Source organism: Salvelinus namaycush, chromosome 17 (assembly GCF_016432855.1).
Source record: "Salvelinus namaycush isolate Seneca chromosome 17, SaNama_1.0, whole genome shotgun sequence".
NCBI lineage: Eukaryota > Metazoa > Chordata > Actinopteri > Salmoniformes > Salmonidae > Salvelinus > Salvelinus namaycush.
The window spans coordinates 38,006,348-38,029,656 of NC_052323.1; the positions used below are offsets into that span (position 1 = coordinate 38,006,348).

Genomic DNA, 23,309 nt, shown 5'->3' on the forward strand with positions numbered 1-23,309 from the left:
GGGAAAACTCCAGGTTGGATGACATACCAGTGGAAGTATTCCAAACTTTTTCTGATATACTCAGAGGACTGTTATTAGCATGTTTAACCACTCCTATATAAAATGTAGATTATCAGACACTCAACAAGAAGGTCTGATTTCATTATTACTATAACAGGATACAAGTGGGAAATATAAAGATCAAGTCCATTTAAACAATTGAAGGCTGCTTACACTTCAGTGTTGTGATGCAAAAATTCTAGGCAAAATGTATAGCGCATATAATTTTAAAAAGTATTGTCGGACATTATTCATTCTTATCAGATATTTTCATTTTTTTACATGGACGATGTACTGGAAATAAAAGACAAGTACTGGAAACAATAGAACACTATGAAACACCAGTCTCAACGTCAACAGTGAAGAGGCGACTCCGGGATGCTGGCCTTCTAGGCAGAGTTCCTCTGTCCAGTCTCAACGTCAACAGTGAAGAGGCGACTCCGGGATGCTGGCCTTCTAGGCATTGGATTCAGCAGTCCAACTCCAGTACCCCCAACAGTCCAACTCCAGCCCTCCTGTACCCCCAACAGCCCAACTCCAGCCCTCCTGTACCCCCAACAGTCCAACTCCTGTACCCCCAACAGCCCAACTCCAGTACCCCCAACTGCCCAACTCCAGTACCCCCAACAGCCCAACTCCAGTACCCCCAACACCTCAACTCCAGTACCCCCAACACCTCAACTCCAGTACTCCAGTACCCCCAACAGTCCACATCTGTATTGTAGCCCCAGACAAACTCACCTGATTCAACTCATTGAGGGCCTGATGATGTAGGGGAATAGGGTGGTCATTTGGGATGCAGACAGTACTCATATCCATAATGAGGTATCTCACAGGAGGGTCTGGGGGTATGTCTTCAATCAACACAGAACGTTCTGTAGTACATATACTTATCAGGGTCTTGTGTAGGGGTAGAATGATTATCTTGATGAAGCAACTTGAAGCCGTTCTTACAGCTCAGTCAGCCAGGCACATCCCAGCCATGATGACAAGCTGTATGCAAACAATTGGCTGTGTGCTTTGGAACAGTGTACCCAGCCTGGTCTCAGAGCATTTCGTATTGTTCTGTAAGAAAATCCGAGACTCCGTTTAGGATGATACGTTACATTTCGTATGGTATGAATTCATTTGTGGATGTCCATCACCTATTTCGTATGATATGTTACGAATTACAAATCCTATTATATGTTACAAATTTGCAAAATGTACAATATGCTACACATTTGCAAAACATACTTTATTTTACAAATTCTAGCTAGATGGCTAACATTAGCTAGGCTAGGGGTTATGTTTAGGGTTAAGTTTAGGAGTTAGGTTAAAGGGGAAGGGTTAAGGTTAGGGCAGGGTTAGGGGTTAGGGTTAAGGTCAGGGGAAGGGTTAGGGTTAAGGTCAGGGGAAGGGTTAGGGGAAGGCGTTATTAAGGGTTAGGGGTTAGGGAAGGGTTAGGGTTAAGGTCAGGGGAAGGGTTAAGGGTTAAGGTCAGGGGAAGGGTTAAGGTCAGGGGAGGGGTTAGCTAAAATGCAAAGTTGCTCAAATTCTAAAGTTGTCTTTGATGAGATTTGAACTCGCCCACCCCCCTCCCCTGACCAATCACCTTACTTTCCTATAACCATCTGTCCCCCTCCCCCGACCAATCACCTTACTTTCCTATAACCATCTGTCCCCCTCCCCCGACCAATCACCTTACTTTCCTATAACCATCTGTCCCCCTCCCCCGACCAATCACCTTACTTTCCTATAACCATCTGTCCCCCTCCCCCGACCAATCACCTTACTTTCCTATAACCATCTGTCCCCCTCCCCCGACCAATCACCTTAATTTCCTATAACCATCTGTCCCCCTCCCCCGACCAATCACCTTACTTTCCTATAACCATCTGTCCCCTCCCCGACCAATCACCTTACTTTCCTATAACCATCTGTCCCCCTCCCCCGACCAATCACCTTACTTTCCTATAACCATCTGTCCCCCTCCCCCGACCAATCACCTTACTTTCCTATAACCATCTGTCCCCCTCCCCCGACCAATCACCTTACTTTCCTATAACCATCTGTCCCCCTCCCCCGACCAATCACCTTACTTTCCTATAACCATCTGTCCCCCTCCCCCGACCAATCACCTTACTTTCCTATAACCATCTGTCCCCCTCCCCCGACCAATCACCTTACTTTCCTATAACCATCTGTCCCCCTCCCCCGACCAATCACCTTACTTTCCTATAACCATCTGTCCCCCTCCCCCGACCAATCACCTTACTTTCCTATAACCATCTGTCCCCCTCCCCCGACCAATCACCTTTCCTATAACCATCTGTCCCCCTCCCCCGACCAATCACCTTACTTTCCTATAACCATCTGTCCCCCTCCCCCGACCAATCACCTTACTTTCCTATAACCATCTGTCCCCCTCCCCCGACCAATCACCTTACTTTCCTATAACCATCTGTCCCCCTCCCCCAACCAATCACCTTACTTTCCTATAACCATCTGTCTTATGTAACCATACCACGCGTAACATATCATACTAAATTTGTTCCGGGATTTACATTTACAATGTTACGTCTAGTCTATGACACCAGGCTGGTATACCGTGTGCATATTTGGATGCGTGACCCGCAGTCCCTTGGAGCTGTAGGTCCAACAGAATGAACCAGTACTCTACTTCCTACAGAGGAGTCCTCATCTCTCCTTCATGCACTGAAGTAGAATCATGAAAGCATAGGAAATGACAGAAATAACGGCTCATATTCATTGGCCAACAAAAGGGGGGAAAGTATTTGGATGCTAATTAGTTCGTCTGAATGGGCATCTCTTCAGGAAAAGCGGGTATACTTTTTGGACAATATACTGACGCGTTAAATTGCATGTGAGCCACTGCCCGCGGATCCAATATAACAACCGCTGTAAACAATGTAGCATCAATCACACCTCTAATTTGATGGAACAAGAAGATATCTGGGGAGTCTGTCTATACACAGAACATAATCCAAAATACATCGAGTATCATTTAAACCCGCGAATTATGAACCAAAGTCCTTTACTCACCTCCTTACATCGAAAACCATTATGTTTGCACGTTTTAGATGGGTATATTAAAACTATTTAGTTAACGGGAGAGCGCAAACACAGCGTCTCTTCAATACTACCGGTTGTTCATCGTTACCAGGTTTACGTCAGTTTAAGAGGCTTTGCAAAATCCTATTGGTTGGATTCACTTCCTGGTTGTACGATACTACTTCCGTTCTTTTAAATTAAACCAAAGACAGTAGCAAAATACTGAAATGTTTGTCTGGATGGAAAAGGTCCACACTAAGGAAGTACAGAAATATGGAAGTCCAGAGAAGACATATATAAAAAATAAAAGATTTGCTCATTATGTTCGAGATCACAACTTATTTATCTCATGATGCAGGTAGCGGCGGGTAGCCTAGTGGTTAGAGTGGGTAGCCTGGTGGTTAGAGCAGGAAGCCTAGTGGTTAGAGCAGGTAGCCTAGTGGTTAGAGCAGGTAGCCTAGTGGTTAGAGCAGGTAGCCTAGTGGTTAGAGCGGGTAGCCTGGTGGTTAGAGCGGGTAGCCTAGTGGTTAGAGCGGGTAGCCTAGTGGTTAGAGCGGGTAGCCTGGTGGTTAGAGCGGGTAGCCTGGTGGTTAGAGCAGGTAGCCTAGTGGTTAGAGCGGGTAGCCTAGTGGTTAGAGCGGGTAGCCTAGTGCTTAGAGGGGGTAGCCTAGTGGTTAGATCAGGTAGCCTGGTGGTTAGAGCGGGTTGCCTAGTGGTTAGAGCGGGTAGCCTAGTGGTTAGAGCGGGTAGCCTAGTGGTTAGATCAGGTAGCCTAGTGGTTAGAGCAGGTAGCCTAGTGGTTACAGCGGGTAGCCTAGTGGTTAGAGCGGGTTGCCTAGTGGTTAGAGCGGGTAGCCTAGTGGTTAGATCGGGTAGCCTAGTGGTTAGATCGGGTAGCCTAGTGGTTACAGCGGGTAGCCTAGTGGTTACAGCGGGTAGCCTAGTGGTTACAGCGGGTAGCCTAGTGGTTAGATCAGGTAGCCTAGTGGTTAGATCGGGTAGCCTAGTGGTTACAGCGGGTAGCCTAGTGGTTACAGCGGGTAGCCTAGTGGTTAGATCAGGTAGCCTAGTGGTTAGATCGGGTAGCCTAGTGGTTACAGCGGGTAGCCTAGTGGTTACAGCGGGTAGCCTAGTGGTTACAGCGGGTAGCCTAGTGGTTACAGCGGGTAGCCTAGTGGTTACAGCGGGTAGCCTAGTGGTTAAAGCGGGTAGCCTAGTGGTTAGAGCGGGTAGCCTAGTGGTAAGAGCGGGTAGCCTAGTGGTTAGAGCGGGTAGCCTAGTGGTTAGAGCGGGTAGCCTAGTGGTTAGAGCGGGTAGCCTAGTGGTAAGAGCGGGTAGCCTAGTGGTTAGATTGTTGGACTAGTAACCAGAAGGTTGCAAGATCAAATCCCCAAGGTAAAAGTCTGTAACTCTGCCGCTGAACAAGGCACTGTTCCTAGGCCGTCATTAACCCACTGTTCCCCTGAACAAGGCAGTTAACCCACTGTTCCCCTGAACAAGGCAGTTAACCCACTGTTCCCCTGAACAAGGCAGTTAACCCACTGTTCCCCTGAACAAGGCTGTTAACCCACTGTTCCCCTGAACAAGGCAGTTAACCCACTGTTCCCCTGAACAAGGCAGTTAACCCACTGTTCCCCTGAACAAGGTAGTTAACCCACTGTTCCCCTGAACAAGGCAGTTAACCCACTGTTCCCCTGAACAAGGCAGTTAACCCACTGTTCCTAGGCCGTCATTAACCCACTGTTCCCCTGAACAAGGCAGTTAACCCACTGTTCCTAGGCCGTCATTATCCCACTGTTCCCCTGAACAAGACACTGTTCATAGGACGTCATTGAAAATAAGTATTTGTTTTTAACTGACTTGCCTAGTTAAATAAAGGATAAATAAAAAATGATCACTAGATAACAAACGTTGTTTTGTCGAGATCACAAGATCATTTTCGTGATCACGAGATAACTTTTGTGATCTGTCACAGTTTATATGATGTCCCACTCTTTCTGAATTCACCCTACAGTACAGTAGAGTAGAATATAGTAGAGTTCACTACAATACAATACAACAACCAAAATATATTTGTTCACTGTCCATGTGTCATGTAATAGCTGATACCCCATACTTTCTGCAGACAGACATCTTTGAATATTAATTCGGAGCAAATATTTAACATCGTTTTTTGGAAAAGTTGACAAAAAAATAAATAACGAAATTCTGCATCTGCACAGTTCTCCCCGTAGTTCTCAGAATTGTCCGTGTAAATTGTTAAAAGCAGAGACATTGAGCGTATCGTTGTATGGTTTTTTTCGTCTTTGAAATCAATGTTTTTTTTTGTTTGGCATAAACGTTAAAGTGAAAAATCTGAGTCTTGGTTCCGTTAGCGTGGACTTGCCTTGAAACAAGGACACATCCACACAATGGCAGAGTCGTGATTCTGTTGAAACCAGAACCCCTAGTCCTGCATTACATCTGGTACTGGAAACCCACACAGGAATTGGTGAGTGGACTTTTAAAGCATTGGAAGAGAGTCCACACACACGAGTTGAGGCCTACGGTATCTCTTTTGTTTGTGGTGCTGTGAGTTACTGCCCCAAATATCAAGACTGTAGAAAAGTGGAGCCCCAATGTAACTCTGTATATTTATTGTGTGTTTGATGTTAAGGCTCAAGACCTTTTTTCGAAAATAAACTGACACATTCCTTATCTAAATATAATCTAATTGAATTCAACAGTAAAACCTCCTCTTGTGTCATATCCCCCAAAACAAAACACAAATAATATCTGAGTCCATCTGACCACGGTCACAGCTCAGACTGCGGAGAGCACCTTGAGAAAGACACATCTTTGAACTACAACCAGCTGCTGTTACGACGGTGTTGTTGTACATTATCATAAAATAGTCCGTTGAATTATGGAAAATGTTCACAAAACAAAAAACGAAACAAAAAACGACTTCTGAGATCACGTCACAGCTGACCGTGAGAAAATGAAATCCTTTGACCACATCCTGCTACTGTTATGATATTGTTGTCTTGTGATTCTGTGGTTGAGGAGAAGTCTGGCCGGGTAGGCCCCTTCACTCACAGCCTGTATGGAGAGGAGAAGTCTGGCCGGGTAGGCCCCTTCACTCACAGCCTGTATGGAGAGGAGAAGTCTGGCCGGGTAGGCCCCTTCACTCACAGCCTGTATGGAGAGGAGAAGTCTGGCCGGGTAGGCCCCTTCACTCACAGCCTGTATGGAGAGGAGAAGTCTGGCCGGGTAGGCCCCTTCACTCACAGCCTGTATGGAGAGGAGAAGTCTGGCCGGGTAGGCCCCTTCACTCACAGCCTGTATGGAGAGGAGAAGTCTGGCCGGGTAGCCCCTTCACTCACAGCCTGTATGGAGAGGAGAAGTCTGGCCGGGTAGGCCCCTTCACTCACAGCCTGTATGGAGAGGAGAAGTCTGGCCGGGTAGGCCCCTTCACTCACAGCCTGTATGGAGAGGAGAAGTCTGGCCGGGTAGGCCCCTTCACTCACAGCCTGTATGGAGAGGAGAAGTCTGGCCGGGTAGGCCCCTTCACTCACAGCCTGTATGGAGAGGAGAAGTCTGGCCGGGTAGGCCCCTTCACTCACAGCCTGTATGGAGAGGAGAAGTCTGGCCGGGTAGGCCCCTTCACTCACAGCCTGTATGGAGAGGAGAAGTCTGGCCGGGTAGGCCCCTTCACTCACAGCCTGTATGGAGAGGAGAAGTCTGGCCGGGTAGGCCCCTTCACTCACAGCCTGTATGGAGAGGAGAAGTCTGGCCGGGTAGGCCCCTTCACTCACAGCCTGTATGGAGAGGAGAAGTCTGGCCGGGTAGCCCCTTCACTCACAGCCTGTATGGAGAGGAGAAGTCTGGCCGGGTAGGCCCCTTCACTCACAGCCTGTATGGAGAGGAGAAGTCTGGCCGGGTAGGCCCCTTCACTCACAGCCTGTATGGAGAGGAGAAGTCTGGCCGGGTAGGCCCCTTCACTCACAGCCTGTATGGAGAGGAGAAGTCTGGCCGGGTAGGCCCCTTCACTCACAGCCTGTATGGAGAGGAGAAGTCTGGCCGGGTAGGCCCCTTCACTCACAGCCTGTATGGAGAGGAGAAGTCTGGCCGGGTAGCCCCTTCACTCACAGCCTGTATGGAGAGGAGAAGTCTGGCCGGGTAGGCCCCTTCACTCACAGCCTCTATGGAGAGGAGAAGTCTGGCCGGGTAGGCCCCTTCACTCACAGCCTGTATGGAGAGGAGAAGTCTGGCCGGGTAGGCCCCTTCACTCACAGCCTGTATGGAGAGGAGAAGTCTGGCCGGGTAGGCCCCTTCACTCACAGCCTGTATGGAGAGGAGAAGTCTGGCCGGGTAGGCCCCTTCACTCACAGCCTGTATGGAGAGGAGAAGTCTGGCCGGGTAGCCCCTTCACTCACAGCCTGTATGGAGAGGAGAAGTCTGGCCGGGTAGGCCCCTTCACTCACAGCCTGTATGGAGAGGAGAAGTCTGGCCGGGTAGGCCCCTTCACTCACAGCCTGTATGGAGAGGAGAAGTCTGGCCGGATAGGCCCCTTCACTCACAGCCTCTATGGTGAGGAGAAGTCTGGCCGGGTAGGCCCCTTCAATCACAGCCTGTATGGAGAGGAGAAGTCTGGCCGGGTAGGCCCCTTCACTCACAGCCTCTATGGTGAGGAGAAGTCTGGCCGGGTAGGCCCCTTCACTCACAGCCTCTATGGTGAGGAGAAGTCTGGCCGGGTAGGCCCCTTCACTCACAGCCTGTATGGAGAGGAGAAGTCTGGCCGGGTAGGCCCCTTCACTCACAGCCTGTATGGAGAGGAGAAGTCTGGCCGGGTAGCCCCTTCACTCACAGCCTGTATGGAGAGGAGAAGTCTGGCCGGGTAGGCCCCTTCACTCACAGCCTGTATGGAGAGGAGAAGTCTGGCCGGGTAGGCCCCTTCACTCACAGCCTGTATGGAGAGGAGAAGTCTGGCCGGGTAGGCCCCTTCACTCACAGCCTGTATGGAGAGGAGAAGTCTGGCCGGGTAGCCCCTTCACTCACAGCCTGTATGGAGAGGAGAAGTCTGGCCGGGTAGGCCCCTTCACTCACAGCCTCTATGGAGAGGAGAAGTCTGGCCGGGTAGGCCCCTTCACTCACAGCCTGTATGGAGAGGAGAAGTCTGGCCGGGTAGGCCCCTTCACTCACAGCCTGTATGGAGAGGAGAAGTCTGGCCGGGTAGGCCCCTTCACTCACAGCCTGTATGGAGAGGAGAAGTCTGGCCGGGTAGGCCCCTTCACTCACAGCCTGTATGGAGAGGAGAAGTCTGGCCGGGTAGGCCCCTTCACTCACAGCCTGTATGGAGAGGAGAAGTCTGGCCGGGTAGGCCCCTTCACTCACAGCCTGTATGGAGAGGAGAAGTCTGGCCGGGTAGGCCCCTTCACTCACAGCCTGTATGGAGAGGAGAAGTCTGGCCGGGTAGCCCCTTCACTCACAGCCTGTATGGAGAGGAGAAGTCTGGCCGGGTAGGCCCCTTCACTCACAGCCTCTATGGAGAGGAGAAGTCTGGCCGGGTAGGCCCCTTCACTCACAGCCTGTATGGAGAGGAGAAGTCTGGCCGGGTAGGCCCCTTCACTCACAGCCTGTATGGAGAGGAGAAGTCTGGCCGGGTAGGCCCCTTCACTCACAGCCTGTATGGAGAGGAGAAGTCTGGCCGGGTAGGCCCCTTCACTCACAGCCTGTATGGAGAGGAGAAGTCTGGCCGGGTAGCCCCTTCACTCACAGCCTGTATGGAGAGGAGAAGTCTGGCCGGGTAGGCCCCTTCACTCACAGCCTCTATGGAGAGGAGAAGTCTGGCCGGGTAGGCCCCTTCACTCACAGCCTGTATGGAGAGGAGAAGTCTGGCCGGGTAGGCCCCTTCACTCACAGCCTGTATGGAGAGGAGAAGTCTGGCCGGGTAGGCCCCTTCACTCACAGCCTGTATGGAGAGGAGAAGTCTGGCCGGGTAGCCCCTTCACTCACAGCCTGTATGGAGAGGAGAAGTCTGGCCGGGTAGGCCCCTTCACTCACAGCCTGTATGGAGAGGAGAAGTCTGGCCGGGTAGGCCCCTTCACTCACAGCCTGTATGGAGAGGAGAAGTCTGGCCGGGTAGGCCCCTTCACTCACAGCCTCTATGGTGAGGAGAAGTCTGGCCGGGTAGGCCCCTTCACTCACAGCCTGTATGGAGAGGAGAAGTCTGGCCGGGTAGGCCCCTTCACTCACAGCCTGTATGGAGAGGAGAAGTCTGGCCGGGTAGGCCCCTTCACTCACAGCCTGTATGGAGAGGAGAAGTCTGGCCGGGTAGGCCCCTTCACTCACAGCCTGTATGGAGAGGAGAAGTCTGGCCAGGTAGGCCCCTTCACTCACAGCCTGTATGGAGAGGAGAAGTCTGGCCGGGTAGGCCCCTTCACTCACAGCCTCTATGGTGAGGAGAAGTCTGGCCGGGTAGGCCCCTTCACTCACAGCCTCTATGGTGAGGAGAAGTCTGGCCGGGTAGGCCCCTTCACTCACAGCCTCTATGGAGAGGAGAAGTCTGGCCGGGTAGCCCCTTCACTCACAGCCTGTATGGAGAGGAGAAGTCTGGCCGGGTAGGCCCCTTCACTCACAGCCTCTATGGTGAGGAGAAGTCTGGCCGGGTAGGCCCCTTCACTCACAGCCTCTATGGTGAGGAGAAGTCTGGCCGGGTAGGCCCCTTCACTCACAGCCTGTATGGAGAGGAGAAGTCTGGCCGGGTAGGCCCCTTCACTCACAGCCTGTATGGAGAGGAGAAGTCTGGCCGGGTAGGCCCCTTCACTCACAGCCTCTATGGAGAGGAGAAGTCTGGCCGGGTAGGCCCCTTCACTCACAGCCTGTATGGAGAGGAGAAGTCTGGCCGGGTAGGCCCCTTCACTCACAGCCTGTATGGAGAGGAGAAGTCTGGCCGGGTAGGCCCCTTCACTCACAGCCTGTATGGAGAGGAGAAGTCTGGCCGGGTAGGCCCCTTCACTCACAGCCTGTATGGAGAGGAGAAGTCTGGCCGGGTAGCCCCTTCACTCACAGCCTGTATGGAGAGGAGAAGTCTGGCCGGGTAGGCCCCTTCACTCACAGCCTCTATGGAGAGGAGAAGTCTGGCCGGGTAGGCCCCTTCACTCACAGCCTGTATGGAGAGGAGAAGTCTGGCCGGGTAGGCCCCTTCACTCACAGCCTGTATGGAGAGGAGAAGTCTGGCCGGGTAGGCCCCTTCACTCACAGCCTGTATGGAGAGGAGAAGTCTGGCCGGGTAGCCCCTTCACTCACAGCCTGTATGGAGAGGAGAAGTCTGGCCGGGTAGGCCCCTTCACTCACAGCCTGTATGGAGAGGAGAAGTCTGGCCGGGTAGGCCCCTTCACTCACAGCCTGTATGGAGAGGAGAAGTCTGGCCGGGTAGGCCCCTTCACTCACAGCCTCTATGGTGAGGAGAAGTCTGGCCGGGTAGGCCCCTTCACTCACAGCCTGTATGGAGAGGAGAAGTCTGGCCGGGTAGGCCCCTTCACTCACAGCCTGTATGGAGAGGAGAAGTCTGGCCGGGTAGGCCCCTTCACTCACAGCCTGTATGGAGAGGAGAAGTCTGGCCGGGTAGGCCCCTTCACTCACAGCCTGTATGGAGAGGAGAAGTCTGGCCAGGTAGGCCCCTTCACTCACAGCCTGTATGGAGAGGAGAAGTCTGGCCGGGTAGGCCCCTTCACTCACAGCCTCTATGGTGAGGAGAAGTCTGGCCGGGTAGGCCCCTTCACTCACAGCCTCTATGGTGAGGAGAAGTCTGGCCGGGTAGGCCCCTTCACTCACAGCCTCTATGGAGAGGAGAAGTCTGACCGGGTAGCCCCTTCACTCACAGCCTGTATGGAGAGGAGAAGTCTGGCCGGGTAGGCCCCTTCACTCACAGCCTCTATGGTGAGGAGAAGTCTGGCCGGGTAGGCCCCTTCACTCACAGCCTCTATGGTGAGGAGAAGTCTGGCCGGGTAGGCCCCTTCACTCACAGCCTGTATGGAGAGGAGAAGTCTGGCCGGGTAGGCCCCTTCACTCACAGCCTGTATGGAGAGGAGAAGTCTGGCCGGGTAGGCCCCTTCACTCACAGCCTCTATGGAGAGGAGAAGTCTGGCCGGGTAGGCCCCTTCACTCACAGCCTGTATGGAGAGGAGAAGTCTGGCCGGGTAGGCCCCTTCACTCACAGCCTGTATGGTGAGGAAAAGTCTGGCCGGGTAGGCCCCTTCACTCACAGCCTGTATGGAGAGGAGAAGTCTGGCCGGGTAGGCCCCTTCACTCACAGCCTGTATGGAGAGGAGAAGTCTGGCCGGGTAGTCCCCTTCACTCACAGCCTCTATGGTGAGGAGAAGTCTGGCCGGGTAGGCCCCTTCACTCACAGCCTCTATGGAGAGGAGAAGTCTGGCCGGGTAGCCCCTTCACTCACAGCCTGTATGGAGAGGAGAAGTCTGGCCGGGTAGGCCCCTTCACTCACAGCCTCTATGGAGAGGAGAAGTCTGGCCGGGTAGGCCCCTTCACTCACAGCCTGTATGGAGAGGAGAAGTCTGGCCGGGTAGGCCCCTTCACTCACAGCCTCTATGGAGAGGAGAAGTCTGGCCGGGTAGGCCCCTTCACTCACAGCCTGTATGGTGAGGAAAAGTCTGGCCGGGTAGGCCCCTTCACTCACAGCCTGTATGGAGAGGAGAAGTCTGGCCGGGTAGGCCCCTTCACTCACAGCCTCTATGGTGAGGAGAAGTCTGGCCGGGTAGGCCCCTTCACTCACAGCCTCTATGGTGAGGAGAAGTCTGGCCGGGTAGGCCCCTTCACTCACAGCCTCTATGGAGAGGAGAAGTCTGGCCGGGTAGGCCCCTTCACTCACAGCCTGTATGGAGAGGAGAAGTCTGGCCGGGTAGGCCCCTTCACTCACAGCCTGTTTTATGATAATATCCACTATACCTACATATCTAGTGCTGGAAACCCACAGAGGAACTGGTGACTGTGTAAATCTACATCTATAATAATACCTACATATCTAGTGCTGGAAACCCACAGAGGAACTGGTGAGTGTGTAAATCTACATCTATAATAATACCTACATATCTAGTGCTGGAAACCCACAGAGGAACTGGTGAGTGTGTAAATCTACATCTATAATAATACCTACATATCTAGCGCTGGAAACCCACAGAGGAACTGGTGAGTGTGTAAATCTACATCTAATAGAAATGGTCCCATTCATTATCTAAAAACTGTCAATTAAATTCAACAGCAAAACCTCTTGATATGTACAAGACTAAACTAAAGAAAAACTTCATTGGGGAGGGGAGGGAATCATCACCTCACAGCTGAGAAACCGTGAGAAAGAGAAATCCTTTGACCACCACAACCCGTTGCTGTTATGAGGCTACGTCCTAAATAGCAGAGGCCTACGGGCTCTAGTGCACTACATAGGGAATAGGATTCCCTTTAGGATGTAACCGTGGTGTTGTGATGCTGTGGTGAACACAAGCCTGGGTACAGCCATGTTGTTTTCCCACACCCGCTCACTGGGCTGTTGCCCGGGGCGACGGTGACAGTAAATGAACAGGGATGACAGTAGTGACAGCTACACAGATGCTGTGTCACAAATGGCAGACCTATTCCCCTATATAGTGCACTTCTTTAGACCGGGGCTCATAGGGCACCGTACAGGGAATAGGGTGCCATTTGGGAAGAAGAAGAACAAACAGTCACACAGGAAATGCCTCTGTGTCATTCCCCTGTTTCACTTCCCTCTCTGGACAAGAGGACAGGAGGATACAGCTGATAATGATGGGAAGCACAAACACTGCAATCACAGAGTTTTATTTTGGGGCTTATTGCAACCGTTTAAATATCCTCACACGCACATAAACAAACACACAAAGGAGTACACAACACAATATGATTCAAATGGCATAAAACATTCCTCTTGTGGTCTAAATGCCAGATGGACTGAATCTACGTGTTACTATTAAAAAAGATATGTCATAAAAACGATTAATTAAATTCATCTGGTGTCATAATAGCTCACTTTGACAGTAATGGAACGTCCCCATCACTAGGTGTTTTATCATTTCCAGTATATGGATCTCTGTCTCTCTCTCTGTCTCTGTCTCTCTCTCTCTCTCTCTCTCTCTCTCTCTCTCTCTCTCTCTCTCTCTCTCTCTCTCTCTCTCTGTCTCTCTCTCTCTCTCTCTCTCTCTCTCTCTCTCTGTCTCTCTCTCTCCCTCTCTCTCTCTCTCTCTCTCTCTGTCTCTCTCTCTCCCTCTCTCTCTCTCTCTCTCTCTCTCTCTCTCTCTCTCTCTCTCTCTCTCTCTCTCTCTCTCTCTCTCTCTCTCTCTCTGTCTCTCTCTCTGTCTCTCTCTCTCTCTCCCTCTCTCTCTCTCTGTCTCTCTCTCTCTCTCTCCCTCTCTCTCTCTCTCTCTGTCTCTCTCTCTCTCTCTCTCCCTCCCTCTCTCTCTCTCTCTCTCTCTTTTCTCCTTCTCTTTCTATCACTTCCTTTCTTTCTTCCTTTAAATAAAGACATTTTGTTCTTTTTCAGTAAAAACAGGACCACTCCAAATAAAGGGTCCTCCTGACTCATGTTACAGTAATGCTGCTCTTTCTGACGCCATGACCTATATTATACCTCCTTCTGGTTCTTGTTCAGGCTGCTCTCTCTGACGCTATGATGACATATAATACATCCTCGTGTTGTTTTCTCAGACAGAATCCAGGATCTTGTTCTGGGGCAGGAAATATTCTCAGTCTGTGTTGCCCCTATTGGAGGAACACAGAGGTTTTCTCAGTCTGTGTTGCCCCTATTGGAGGAACCCAGAGGCATTCTCAGTCTGTGTTGCCCCTATTGGAGGAACCCAGAGGCGTTCTCAGTCTGTGTTGCCCCTGGAGAGAGATACTAGAAAGCATGCCTAGGATATAAGTTATGTAGAACAAGTCAAGACCATATCGTACCATACCATACCATACATTACTATACTATACCATACCATACATTACTATACTATACTATACCATACCATACATTACCATACATTGCTATACTATACATTACTATACTATACCATACCATACATTACTATACTATACCATACCATACATTACTATACTATACCATACCATACATTACTATACTATACCATACCAGACCATATCGTACCGTTCTATACCATACTATACCATACCATACCAGACCATACCATACCATACCGTACTATACCATACCATACCAGACCATACCATACCATACCGTACTATACCATACCATACCAGACCGTACCATACCATACCGTACTATACCATACTATATCAATCAATCAAGTTTATTTTATATAGCCCTTCGTACATCAGCTAATATCTCGAAGTGCTGTACAGAAACCCAGCCTAAAACCCCAAACAGCAAGCAATGCAGGTGTAGAAGCACGGTGGCTAGGAAAAACTCCCTAGAAAGGCCAAAACCTAGGAAGAAACCTAGAGAGGAACCAGGCTATGAGGGGTGGCCAGTCCTCTTCTGGCTGTGCCGGGTGGAGATTATAACAGAACTATGCCAAGATGTTCAAAATGTTCATAAGTGACAAGCATGGTCAAATAATAATCATGAATAATTTTCAGTTGGCTTTTCATAGCCGATCATTAAGAGTTGGAAACAGCAGGTCTGGGACAGGTGGCGGTTCCATAACCATACTATTCCATACTATACCATACCATACCAGACCGTACCGTACCATACTATACCATACTATACCAGACCATACCATACCATACCATACTATACCATACTATACCAGACCGTACCGTACTATACCATACCAGACCATACCATACCGTACTATACCATACTATACCATACCGTACTATACCAGACCATACCATACCATACCGTACTATACCATACCATACCATACCATACCGTACTATACCATACCATACCATACCGTACTATACCAGACCATACCATACCATACCGTACTATACCATACCATACCATACCATACCATACCGTACTATACCATACCATACCATACCGTACTATACCAGACCGTACCGTACCGTACCATACTATACCATACTATACCATACTATACCATACCGTACTATACCATACTATACCAGACTATACCATACTATACCAGACCGTACCGTACCATACTATACCATACTATACCATACCATACCATACCGTACTATACCATACTATACCATACTATACCATACCATACCATACCATACCATACCGTACCGTACCATACTATACCAGACCGTACCATACCATACCATACCATACTATACCAGACCATACCATACCATACCGTACTATACCATACTATACCATACTATACCATACCATACCATACCATACCGTACCGTACCATACTATACCAGACCGTACCATACCATACCATACCATACCATACCAGACCGTACTATACCATACTATACCATACTATACCAGACCGTACCAGACCGTACCGTACCATACTATACCATACTATACCAGACCATACCAGACCATACCATACCATACCGTACTATACCATACCATACCATACCGTACCGTACCATACTATACCATACTATACCAGACCAGACCATACCGTACTATACCATACTATACCATACCATACCAGACCGTACCGTACCATACTATACCATACTATACCATACCATACCAGACCGTACCAGTCATGTGATAGCCAGTCATGTGATAGTGATTGTGATAGCCAGTCATGTGATAGTGATTGTGATAGCCAGTTATGTGATAGTGATTGTGATAGCCAGTCATGTGATAGCGATTGTGATAGCCAGTCATGTGATATTGATTGTGATAGCCAGTCATGTGATAGCAATATGAAGTTAATGTAATAGAAGGAAAATATATTTACATTAATGAGAAATACTACACAGATGAACCATTTATCCAATCATTTGGTGCTTTGATACGGTAATGATTGATGTCCCTGTCACTGACTGTGGTAACACTTCCTGTCAACCTTTGTATGGGGAAATGTAGGGCAATGTTCCACAACATTAGCCCAAAGGTGTGTCTTTGTTTCTGTGCTTTGAACTGAAGAAACACACATTCAGTGTCACACACCCATCTAGTCAGTCAGCTGTCAGTCAGTCAGTCAGTCAGCCAGTCAGCCAGTCAGTCAGTCAGTCAGTCAGTCAGTCAGTCAGTCAGTCAGTCAGTCAGTCAGTCAGTCAGTCAGTCAGTCAGTCAGCCAGCCAGTCAGTCAGTCAGTCAGTCAGTCAGTCAGTCAGTCAGTCAGTCAGTCAGTCAGCCAGTCAGCCAGTCAGCCAGTCAGTGGAAAGTCAACAACAAACCTGCTGTTACCTTCTGAAAAAGAGAGCTAGGTGCCATGTCACAGTCTGAATAGTTAGTGCACTACTTTTGACCTGAGCCCTCCTACATAGAGAATAGGGTGTCATTGGGGATGCAACCAATGACTAAACCACACAAACAACTGACAAGGGTTCCCCAAAACTCTATTGACATTAACTTTACAACGTCAGGATTAAAACAGTAGGTTTCTGATCATTAACCCAAATACCTTGCTGTAAAGACTCCATTATTCAGATCAGACCTCTCCCTCTGCTGTTGTTTCTCTGTCTGTCTTCCTGTAAGCCATCTAGAAGGGTTGTTGTCAGCTCTGTGTGTGTGTGTGTGTGTGTGTGTGTGTGTGTGTGTGTGTGTGTGTGTGTGTGTGTGTGTGTGTGTGTGTGTGTGTGTGTGTGTGTGTGTGTGTGTGTGTGTGTGTGTGTGTGTGTGTGTGTGTGTGTGTGTGTGTGTGTGTGTGTGTGTGCGCGTGCGCGTGCGTGTGCGTGTGTGTGTCCTCTGTGTTTGTTGTTTTCAGCACATGGAAATTTACCGGACGTGAAGTTTCTCTACAGTGGCTAATTTTTATGGTGAGCCTTTGCTCTCGCGGCATTGAACTCTGTGTACCGCTGACTAATAAACGGTTCACGAAAACAAGTATAAACTTTATGGCCACCATGACAGCTATTATCTTGTTATTTGTCAACTCTCAACTGAAGGGGGAGAATAGAATAATATAGTTCAATAATAAGATCATGGAAAATTTGGCAAATTCCTAAAGTGCTGAAGTTGTCATATTTTACACAGGACAACTGTTTTAGGTGGTATATACTTGTTGGTGATAATAGCTTAATAATAGGCGAATTGCATAATAATATTTATCCGTACTTTATATTTTTATACAAATACTTTATTTTGCTATTCTATAACGGGATATATAATCGTTTTTTTTTGTCTATTTCCTTTGGCTTTCAAATAGGCTACATTCCAACCAAAACTAACTTAGTCTACCCATAGTGACATGCTCTATCAGAGATACCTTTAGTATCCTTTCTCTAATACAGTATCTTAGTCTACCCATAGTGACATGCTCTATCAGAGATACCTTTAGTATCCTTTCTCTAATACAGTATCTTAGTCTACCCATAGTGACATGCTCTATCAGAGATACCTTTAGTATCCTTTCTCTAATACAGTATCTTAGTCTACCCATAGTGACATGCTCTATCAGAGATACCTTTAGTATCCTTTCTCTAATACAGTATCTTAGTCTACCCATAGTGACATGCTCTATCAGAGATACCTTTAGTATCCTTTCTCTAATACAGTATCTTAGTCTACCCATAGTGACATGCTCTATCAGAGATACCTTTAGTATCCTTTCTCTAATACAGTATCTTAGTCTACCCATAGTGACATGCTCTATCAGAGATACCTTTAGTATCCTTTCTCTAACACAGTATCTTTGGCCCCATACAGCTGCTACCAGCACCCATAATGCTTTGCAGGTATCTTTCACACAGAGAGATTATTTTAAACTTTTGTAATTAATTACCTATTAATGTCAGATTTTTATATTCAAGTGTTCACTAGCTTTGGCAGTGTAAACATATGTTTCCTATGCCAATAAAACCCTTTGATTGACTTGAGAGAGGGAGGAGGGGAGAAAAGCACAATGACGTATGTGCAAACTCGAACGGGCAATGTGCCAGGAAAGGAGGAGTCTGACGTCAATGGTTTCGACGTTATAAATCCTTTTCACAGACTAGTCTCAGAACAACCTCGGGAATCAAAAGGAGTACATTTATACACAAGAAACAACCACAGAAAATACACCCGAGAAGAGGGACGGATTGTTTGTGCTTTTTATTCCAAAATCTATTCATTGCTAGGCCTACTCGTTTTTTTTATTTCTCAAATTACTTTCATTTTGGGAAAACCTCAAATAAGCTAAGGAGAACAAAAGAACATACAACTATTTTAAGAAGAAATCTACTTGTGAATTAAAATAATAAGAAAAGCTCACAAGTTTCACCGAACAGAGGTTTATTTGCCAGTTCCACAGCCTATGTATTTGGATTTGATATATTCCGCTCGCCGCCCTCCTACTATGGTGATAATGGAAGTCCCCAGCATCGATGCCATGTCCCTCCGCGGGCTGCTGGAGGGGGAAGACCCGGGCTGTCTGGTCCTGGACTGCCGCTCATTCTTCTCCTTCAACTCCTCTCACATCCCCGGGTCCACCAACGTCCGCTTCAGTACTATAGTCCGCCGGAGGGCCAGAGGGGGGCTGGGGGTGGGACACATTGTGCCCAACGAGGACACACGGAACCGGCTTCTCTCAGGGGAGTATCAGTCGGTTGTGTTTCTCGATGATCGGAGTTTGGACTTCGGCCAAGTGAAGAAGGACGGGACTCTAATGCTCGCGGTGACAGCTCTGTGCCGAGACCCGTGTGGAGCCAGTGTCTTCTTTCTCAAAGGTACATTTTATTGTATTTATTATAAACGTATTATAGTAGCCTATTTCTATATCGTTTACGGACTCATGGTAATAACGAACGGCGCACAACAAATGCCGTAGTTGTGCCATAGTGTAGTCCTACGTCAGTTATGAACTGAACACTGACTGTGCCAAAATAGCCGCTTTAACAGCTGTTACTGTTTATAATGGTTACTGTTTATAACTATGAGATGGTGACGTGACTGTTGTACAGTATCCTTACGTCTTATCTTGTCATTGTTTAGGTGGTTTTGAGACGTTCTCCTCGGAGTATCCAGAGATGTGTACCAAGCCGTCAGCTCCACAGGGACTCAGTCTGCCCCTCAGCGCCCGTCCAGACAGCGCCGACCCCGGCTGCAGTCCATGCAGTACACCGCTCTATGACCAGGTTGGTTTTCTTTAAAACATGTATTTTGTATGTTATTACTGTGTAACAGCACTTTTACCTGTATAATAAATAAACCGACGTCAGTGTGTCGTCAAACAATAGATTCTGCCGTCTTAAACTAACCTCAATTTGGTAGGCTATAGGTGTAAGTATTTATAGGATGTGTCATTGATTTCAGTTCCTATCTTCTTCTCCAATAACACTTTGACATGTTATTACTCTCAAAACAATGTCAGTGTGTCATCGAACTATAGATTTTGACATCTTCGACTAACTTTATTAAATCCTATAACTTTAGGGCTGGTGGTTGACTGTTTTCTGTCCTGTTCCTCTCCTCCTCTCCAGGGTGGTCCAGTGGAGATCCTTCCCTTCCTCTACCTGGGCAGTGGCTACCATGCCTCCAGAAAGGACATGTTAGACATGCTGGGTATCACTGCTCTCATCAACGTATCAGCTAACTGCCCCAACCACTTTGAAGAGTCCTTCCAGTACAAGAGTATCCCTGTAGAGGACAACCACAAGGCTGATATCTCCTCCTGGTTCAACGAGGCCATAGAGTTTATCGGTGAGTTTCTTTTCTGTTTTAGGCTACATTTACATTACGTTTATTTAGCAGACAGTCCTATGCAGAGCAACTAACAGTGTAGTCAGCTTCAGGTAACTGGGTAAGAAAACATATTGAGGCCTTGGAACTATAAGGTTATATCTGAAATGTTTGTCAAAAATGTGCTATTCACATTTAACTGATCTTTAGATGGCTCTTCATATGTCTGTGAAGTTCGATTTTTTCTTTTAAAGTAAATTATAGGTAGAAATTTTGTTTTCAACTAGATAGTTCTATCAGCATAAACCCATTTGAGCTCTAAGGTCTTCAATCCAATCACAAGCCTGAACAAATACAGACGGACCAATCAGAACATGTCTTTGCCACATCCCTCTAAGTGTGGTCTAGTCTAGCCGTCAATAATGGCACGCGAGCAACCAAACAACACTGTTAAGAAATCTTAAAGTAACTGATGTTGTCACATCGTTGGTCAGTGATGACAGTAATTTGTCTGATGATCAATCTTGATAAAATAGTGTTACTCTATCATTTATTTATTTAAATAGCTACGGAACATGTCAAATTCAGAAGTGCCAGAACCTTATGGCTGAACCCAGACTCTTATGGCTGAACCCAGACCCTTATGGCTGAACCCAGACCTTTATGGCTGAACCCAGATTCATATTTCAGAGCCATAAGGTTCTGGGTTCAGCCATAAGGTTCTGGTTCTGGGATCTCTCTCTCCTCTCCTCCTTTCAATGTCTTGGATTTAAATTGAAGAACGTTCCTTCCAAACCCAGAGCAGCTGTCTGAGTCCAGGACTCCCTGCTCCACCACAATGGTGGTGACATCATCACAGCCCATCCACCCCTCTACTAGACCCCACTTTTAAAGAGGTGGTCCCTTTTCACGTGGGAGCCACCAAGCAGAACCAACAGACCCAGGCCTCGCTCTGCTTTTGTAGTAACAGGCAGCCAGAGAGAGACTGCGTCCCAAATGGCATCATATTCCCTTTATAGTGCAATGCCCTGGTCTAAAGTAGTGCACTATATAGGGAATAGGGCTCTGGTCTAAAGTAGTGCACTAAATAGGGAATAGGGCTCTGGTCTAAAGTAGTGCACTATATAGGGAATAGGGTTCCATAGGACCCTGGTCTAAAGTAGTGCACTATAAAGGGAATTTGGGACGCATCAAGAGAGAGGCTGATGGTTAAATGCAGCTCCCTCCTCTCCCCTCCATCTCTTTGTTCTGTCGGGACAAAAGGTAGTTTTCTCCACCAGGCTCACGGCCGGCCTTTCTCCCAGATTAATAACCCCAGCAGGGGTGCAGCCAACCCCCCTTTGTCCCCTTCTGCCCCCCTATCCTTGGGGAATAGCTCCCCTGATCACCCCCCCCCCCCCCCCCCCCCAGACCCATCTAACTGCCCCCTTCCTGGATTAATGGGTCCGTTAGCAACACCATTTGTTAGCAACACTATGGAGGGTGATTTGCAACTGAAATAACCTACTTTTCGATTGGTCACTTCCTGCTGTGGTTTAGTAGGCCTACTGACTGAGCAAAGAGGATGTTGGTCACTTCCTGCTGTGGTTTTCGGCTTCCGCATGCTGGTCACTTCCTGCTGTGGTTTACGGCTTCCGCATGCTTCAGTTCGGCTGGCGCCTAGCCGAAGTCAGTGTGCTCGTATACTCCCTTAAAAGACCTTCGCTTGAAAAACTAGAAAAAAGCAGAAATAGTACTGTTTGTCCATCTAGAGACACCGTAGCCCGTATACACTTCCTCAAAATAGTCAGAATTAATCTAAGATAACTCAAGAAATGTGTCATTAATTTGGATGTTTTGGATACATAGTTGTACTAATCTCCCCTCTCCTTCTCTCTCTCCTGTAGACTCCGTCCGTAATAAAGGATGTTTTGGATACATAGTTGTACTAATCTCCCCTCTCCTTCTCTCTCTCCTGTAGACTCCGTCCGTAATAAAGGATGTTTTGGATACATAGTTGTACTAATCTCCCCTCTCCTTCTCTCTTTCCTGTAGACTCCGTCCGTAATAAAGGCGGTCGTGTGTTCGTCCACTGCCAAGCCGGCATCTCCCGCTCCGCCACCATCTGTCTGGCCTACCTGATGAGGACCAACCGCGTGAAGCTGGACGAGGCCTTTGAGTTCGTCAAGCAGCGCCGCAGCATCATCAGTCCTAACTTCAGCTTCATGGGCCAACTGCTACGGTTTGAGTCCCAGGTCCTGGCTACTTCATCCTGCTCGTCGGAAGCCGGGAGTCCTGCCCTGGGGAAGAGCAGTACGGTCTTTAACTTCCCAGTGTCTGTCCCCGTCCACGGCTCTGCTGGACACGGACAGCTCTCCTTCCTGCACAGCCCCATCACCACCTCACCAAGCTGCTAAGGGGAAGAGTAGGATCATATGGAGGGTTGTCTGTCTTCGCCCGGACTTAAACTGTCACCATCGGTGCCTAGTCGTTGTGACTGTACTGTCAAAATACTAGTAGTGTACTGTCACAGTACTAGTAGTGACAGGGTCATTGACAATGTACTGTCAGTGTCACTCAACTACAGGTGACTAATCTTTGAGCTTTGGATAGACATTGAGCTCTAGAACTGAAGGAACCCTTATTGATGCCCTTCCTGGTGTAAAGGTCATAAAGAAGTGATCCTGGCATCACAGGACAAAAGGGCTAACTTTTGGAGAGACAAAACCAAGTGGCCTAGTTTATGGGTTAAATCCACAGGTCTGCCCCATCGACTTGAAAGGAGTTTCTCTCACTACCAATATGGCAGTATGGTTATCACAACATCCTCTGTAGAATAAGGAATGACACCTACAGATTTGCCTAGAACACCTCAACTTCTAGGAAGAGACAGAGAAGTCAATGGCTGAAGGTGACTGGGGGAAAGAGTCAATCCTTTAAAGAAAGTTAGAAGTATTTTAATGGTATGAAGAGAAGAAATTGTAGTTAAAGAATCGTTGTCAAAGATGCAAAGTTATTTAACGAGAGTGGGCAGCTTTTGATAATTACTTTTTTTTTTTTTGACCTGACACAACTCTTAACAAAATGGGCAAGTAAACCCTCACTTGGTCACTCACAGCCAGTCATATTTATTGCTACCAACCAGACTCTCAGGAATCATGAATTACTTTCAATGTACCACAGCTTTGTTCACACAGAGACAAACTGTCTTCCTGAGGAAATCCCGCTAATGAACGAAACCGGTTTGGATAGATCACACCTCAGACTCTTTATTGTTGACAAACAATGAATGTATCTCTGATCTCTGGCCAATCAGCCGGCTCGGAGAGTGCCAGAAGGTTTAGTTTAAAGTGGACTGGACGGGGCGGCAGGGTAGCCTAGTGGTTAGAGTGTTGGTCTAGTAACTGAAAGGTTGCAAGTTCAAATCCCCGAGCTGACAAGGTACAAATCTGTCGTTCTGCCCCTGAACAAGGCAGTT

General features: G+C 48.2%; 1 protein-coding gene across 1 annotated transcript; it reads left to right on the plus strand.

The window, feature by feature from the left end:
- The first annotated feature begins 18,204 nt into the window (after positions 1–18,204).
- On the plus strand, positions 18,205–22,920 carry dusp1 (dual specificity phosphatase 1). The gene is made up of 4 exons (XM_039012675.1): positions 18,205–18,900; positions 19,166–19,308; positions 19,654–19,873; positions 21,887–22,920. The coding sequence occupies exons 1-4, from the start codon at positions 18,489–18,491 to the stop codon at positions 22,246–22,248; spliced, it is 1,137 nt and encodes a 378-aa protein (XP_038868603.1). The 5' UTR covers positions 18,205–18,488; the 3' UTR covers positions 22,249–22,920.
- Positions 22,921–23,309: the final 389 nt, after the last annotated feature.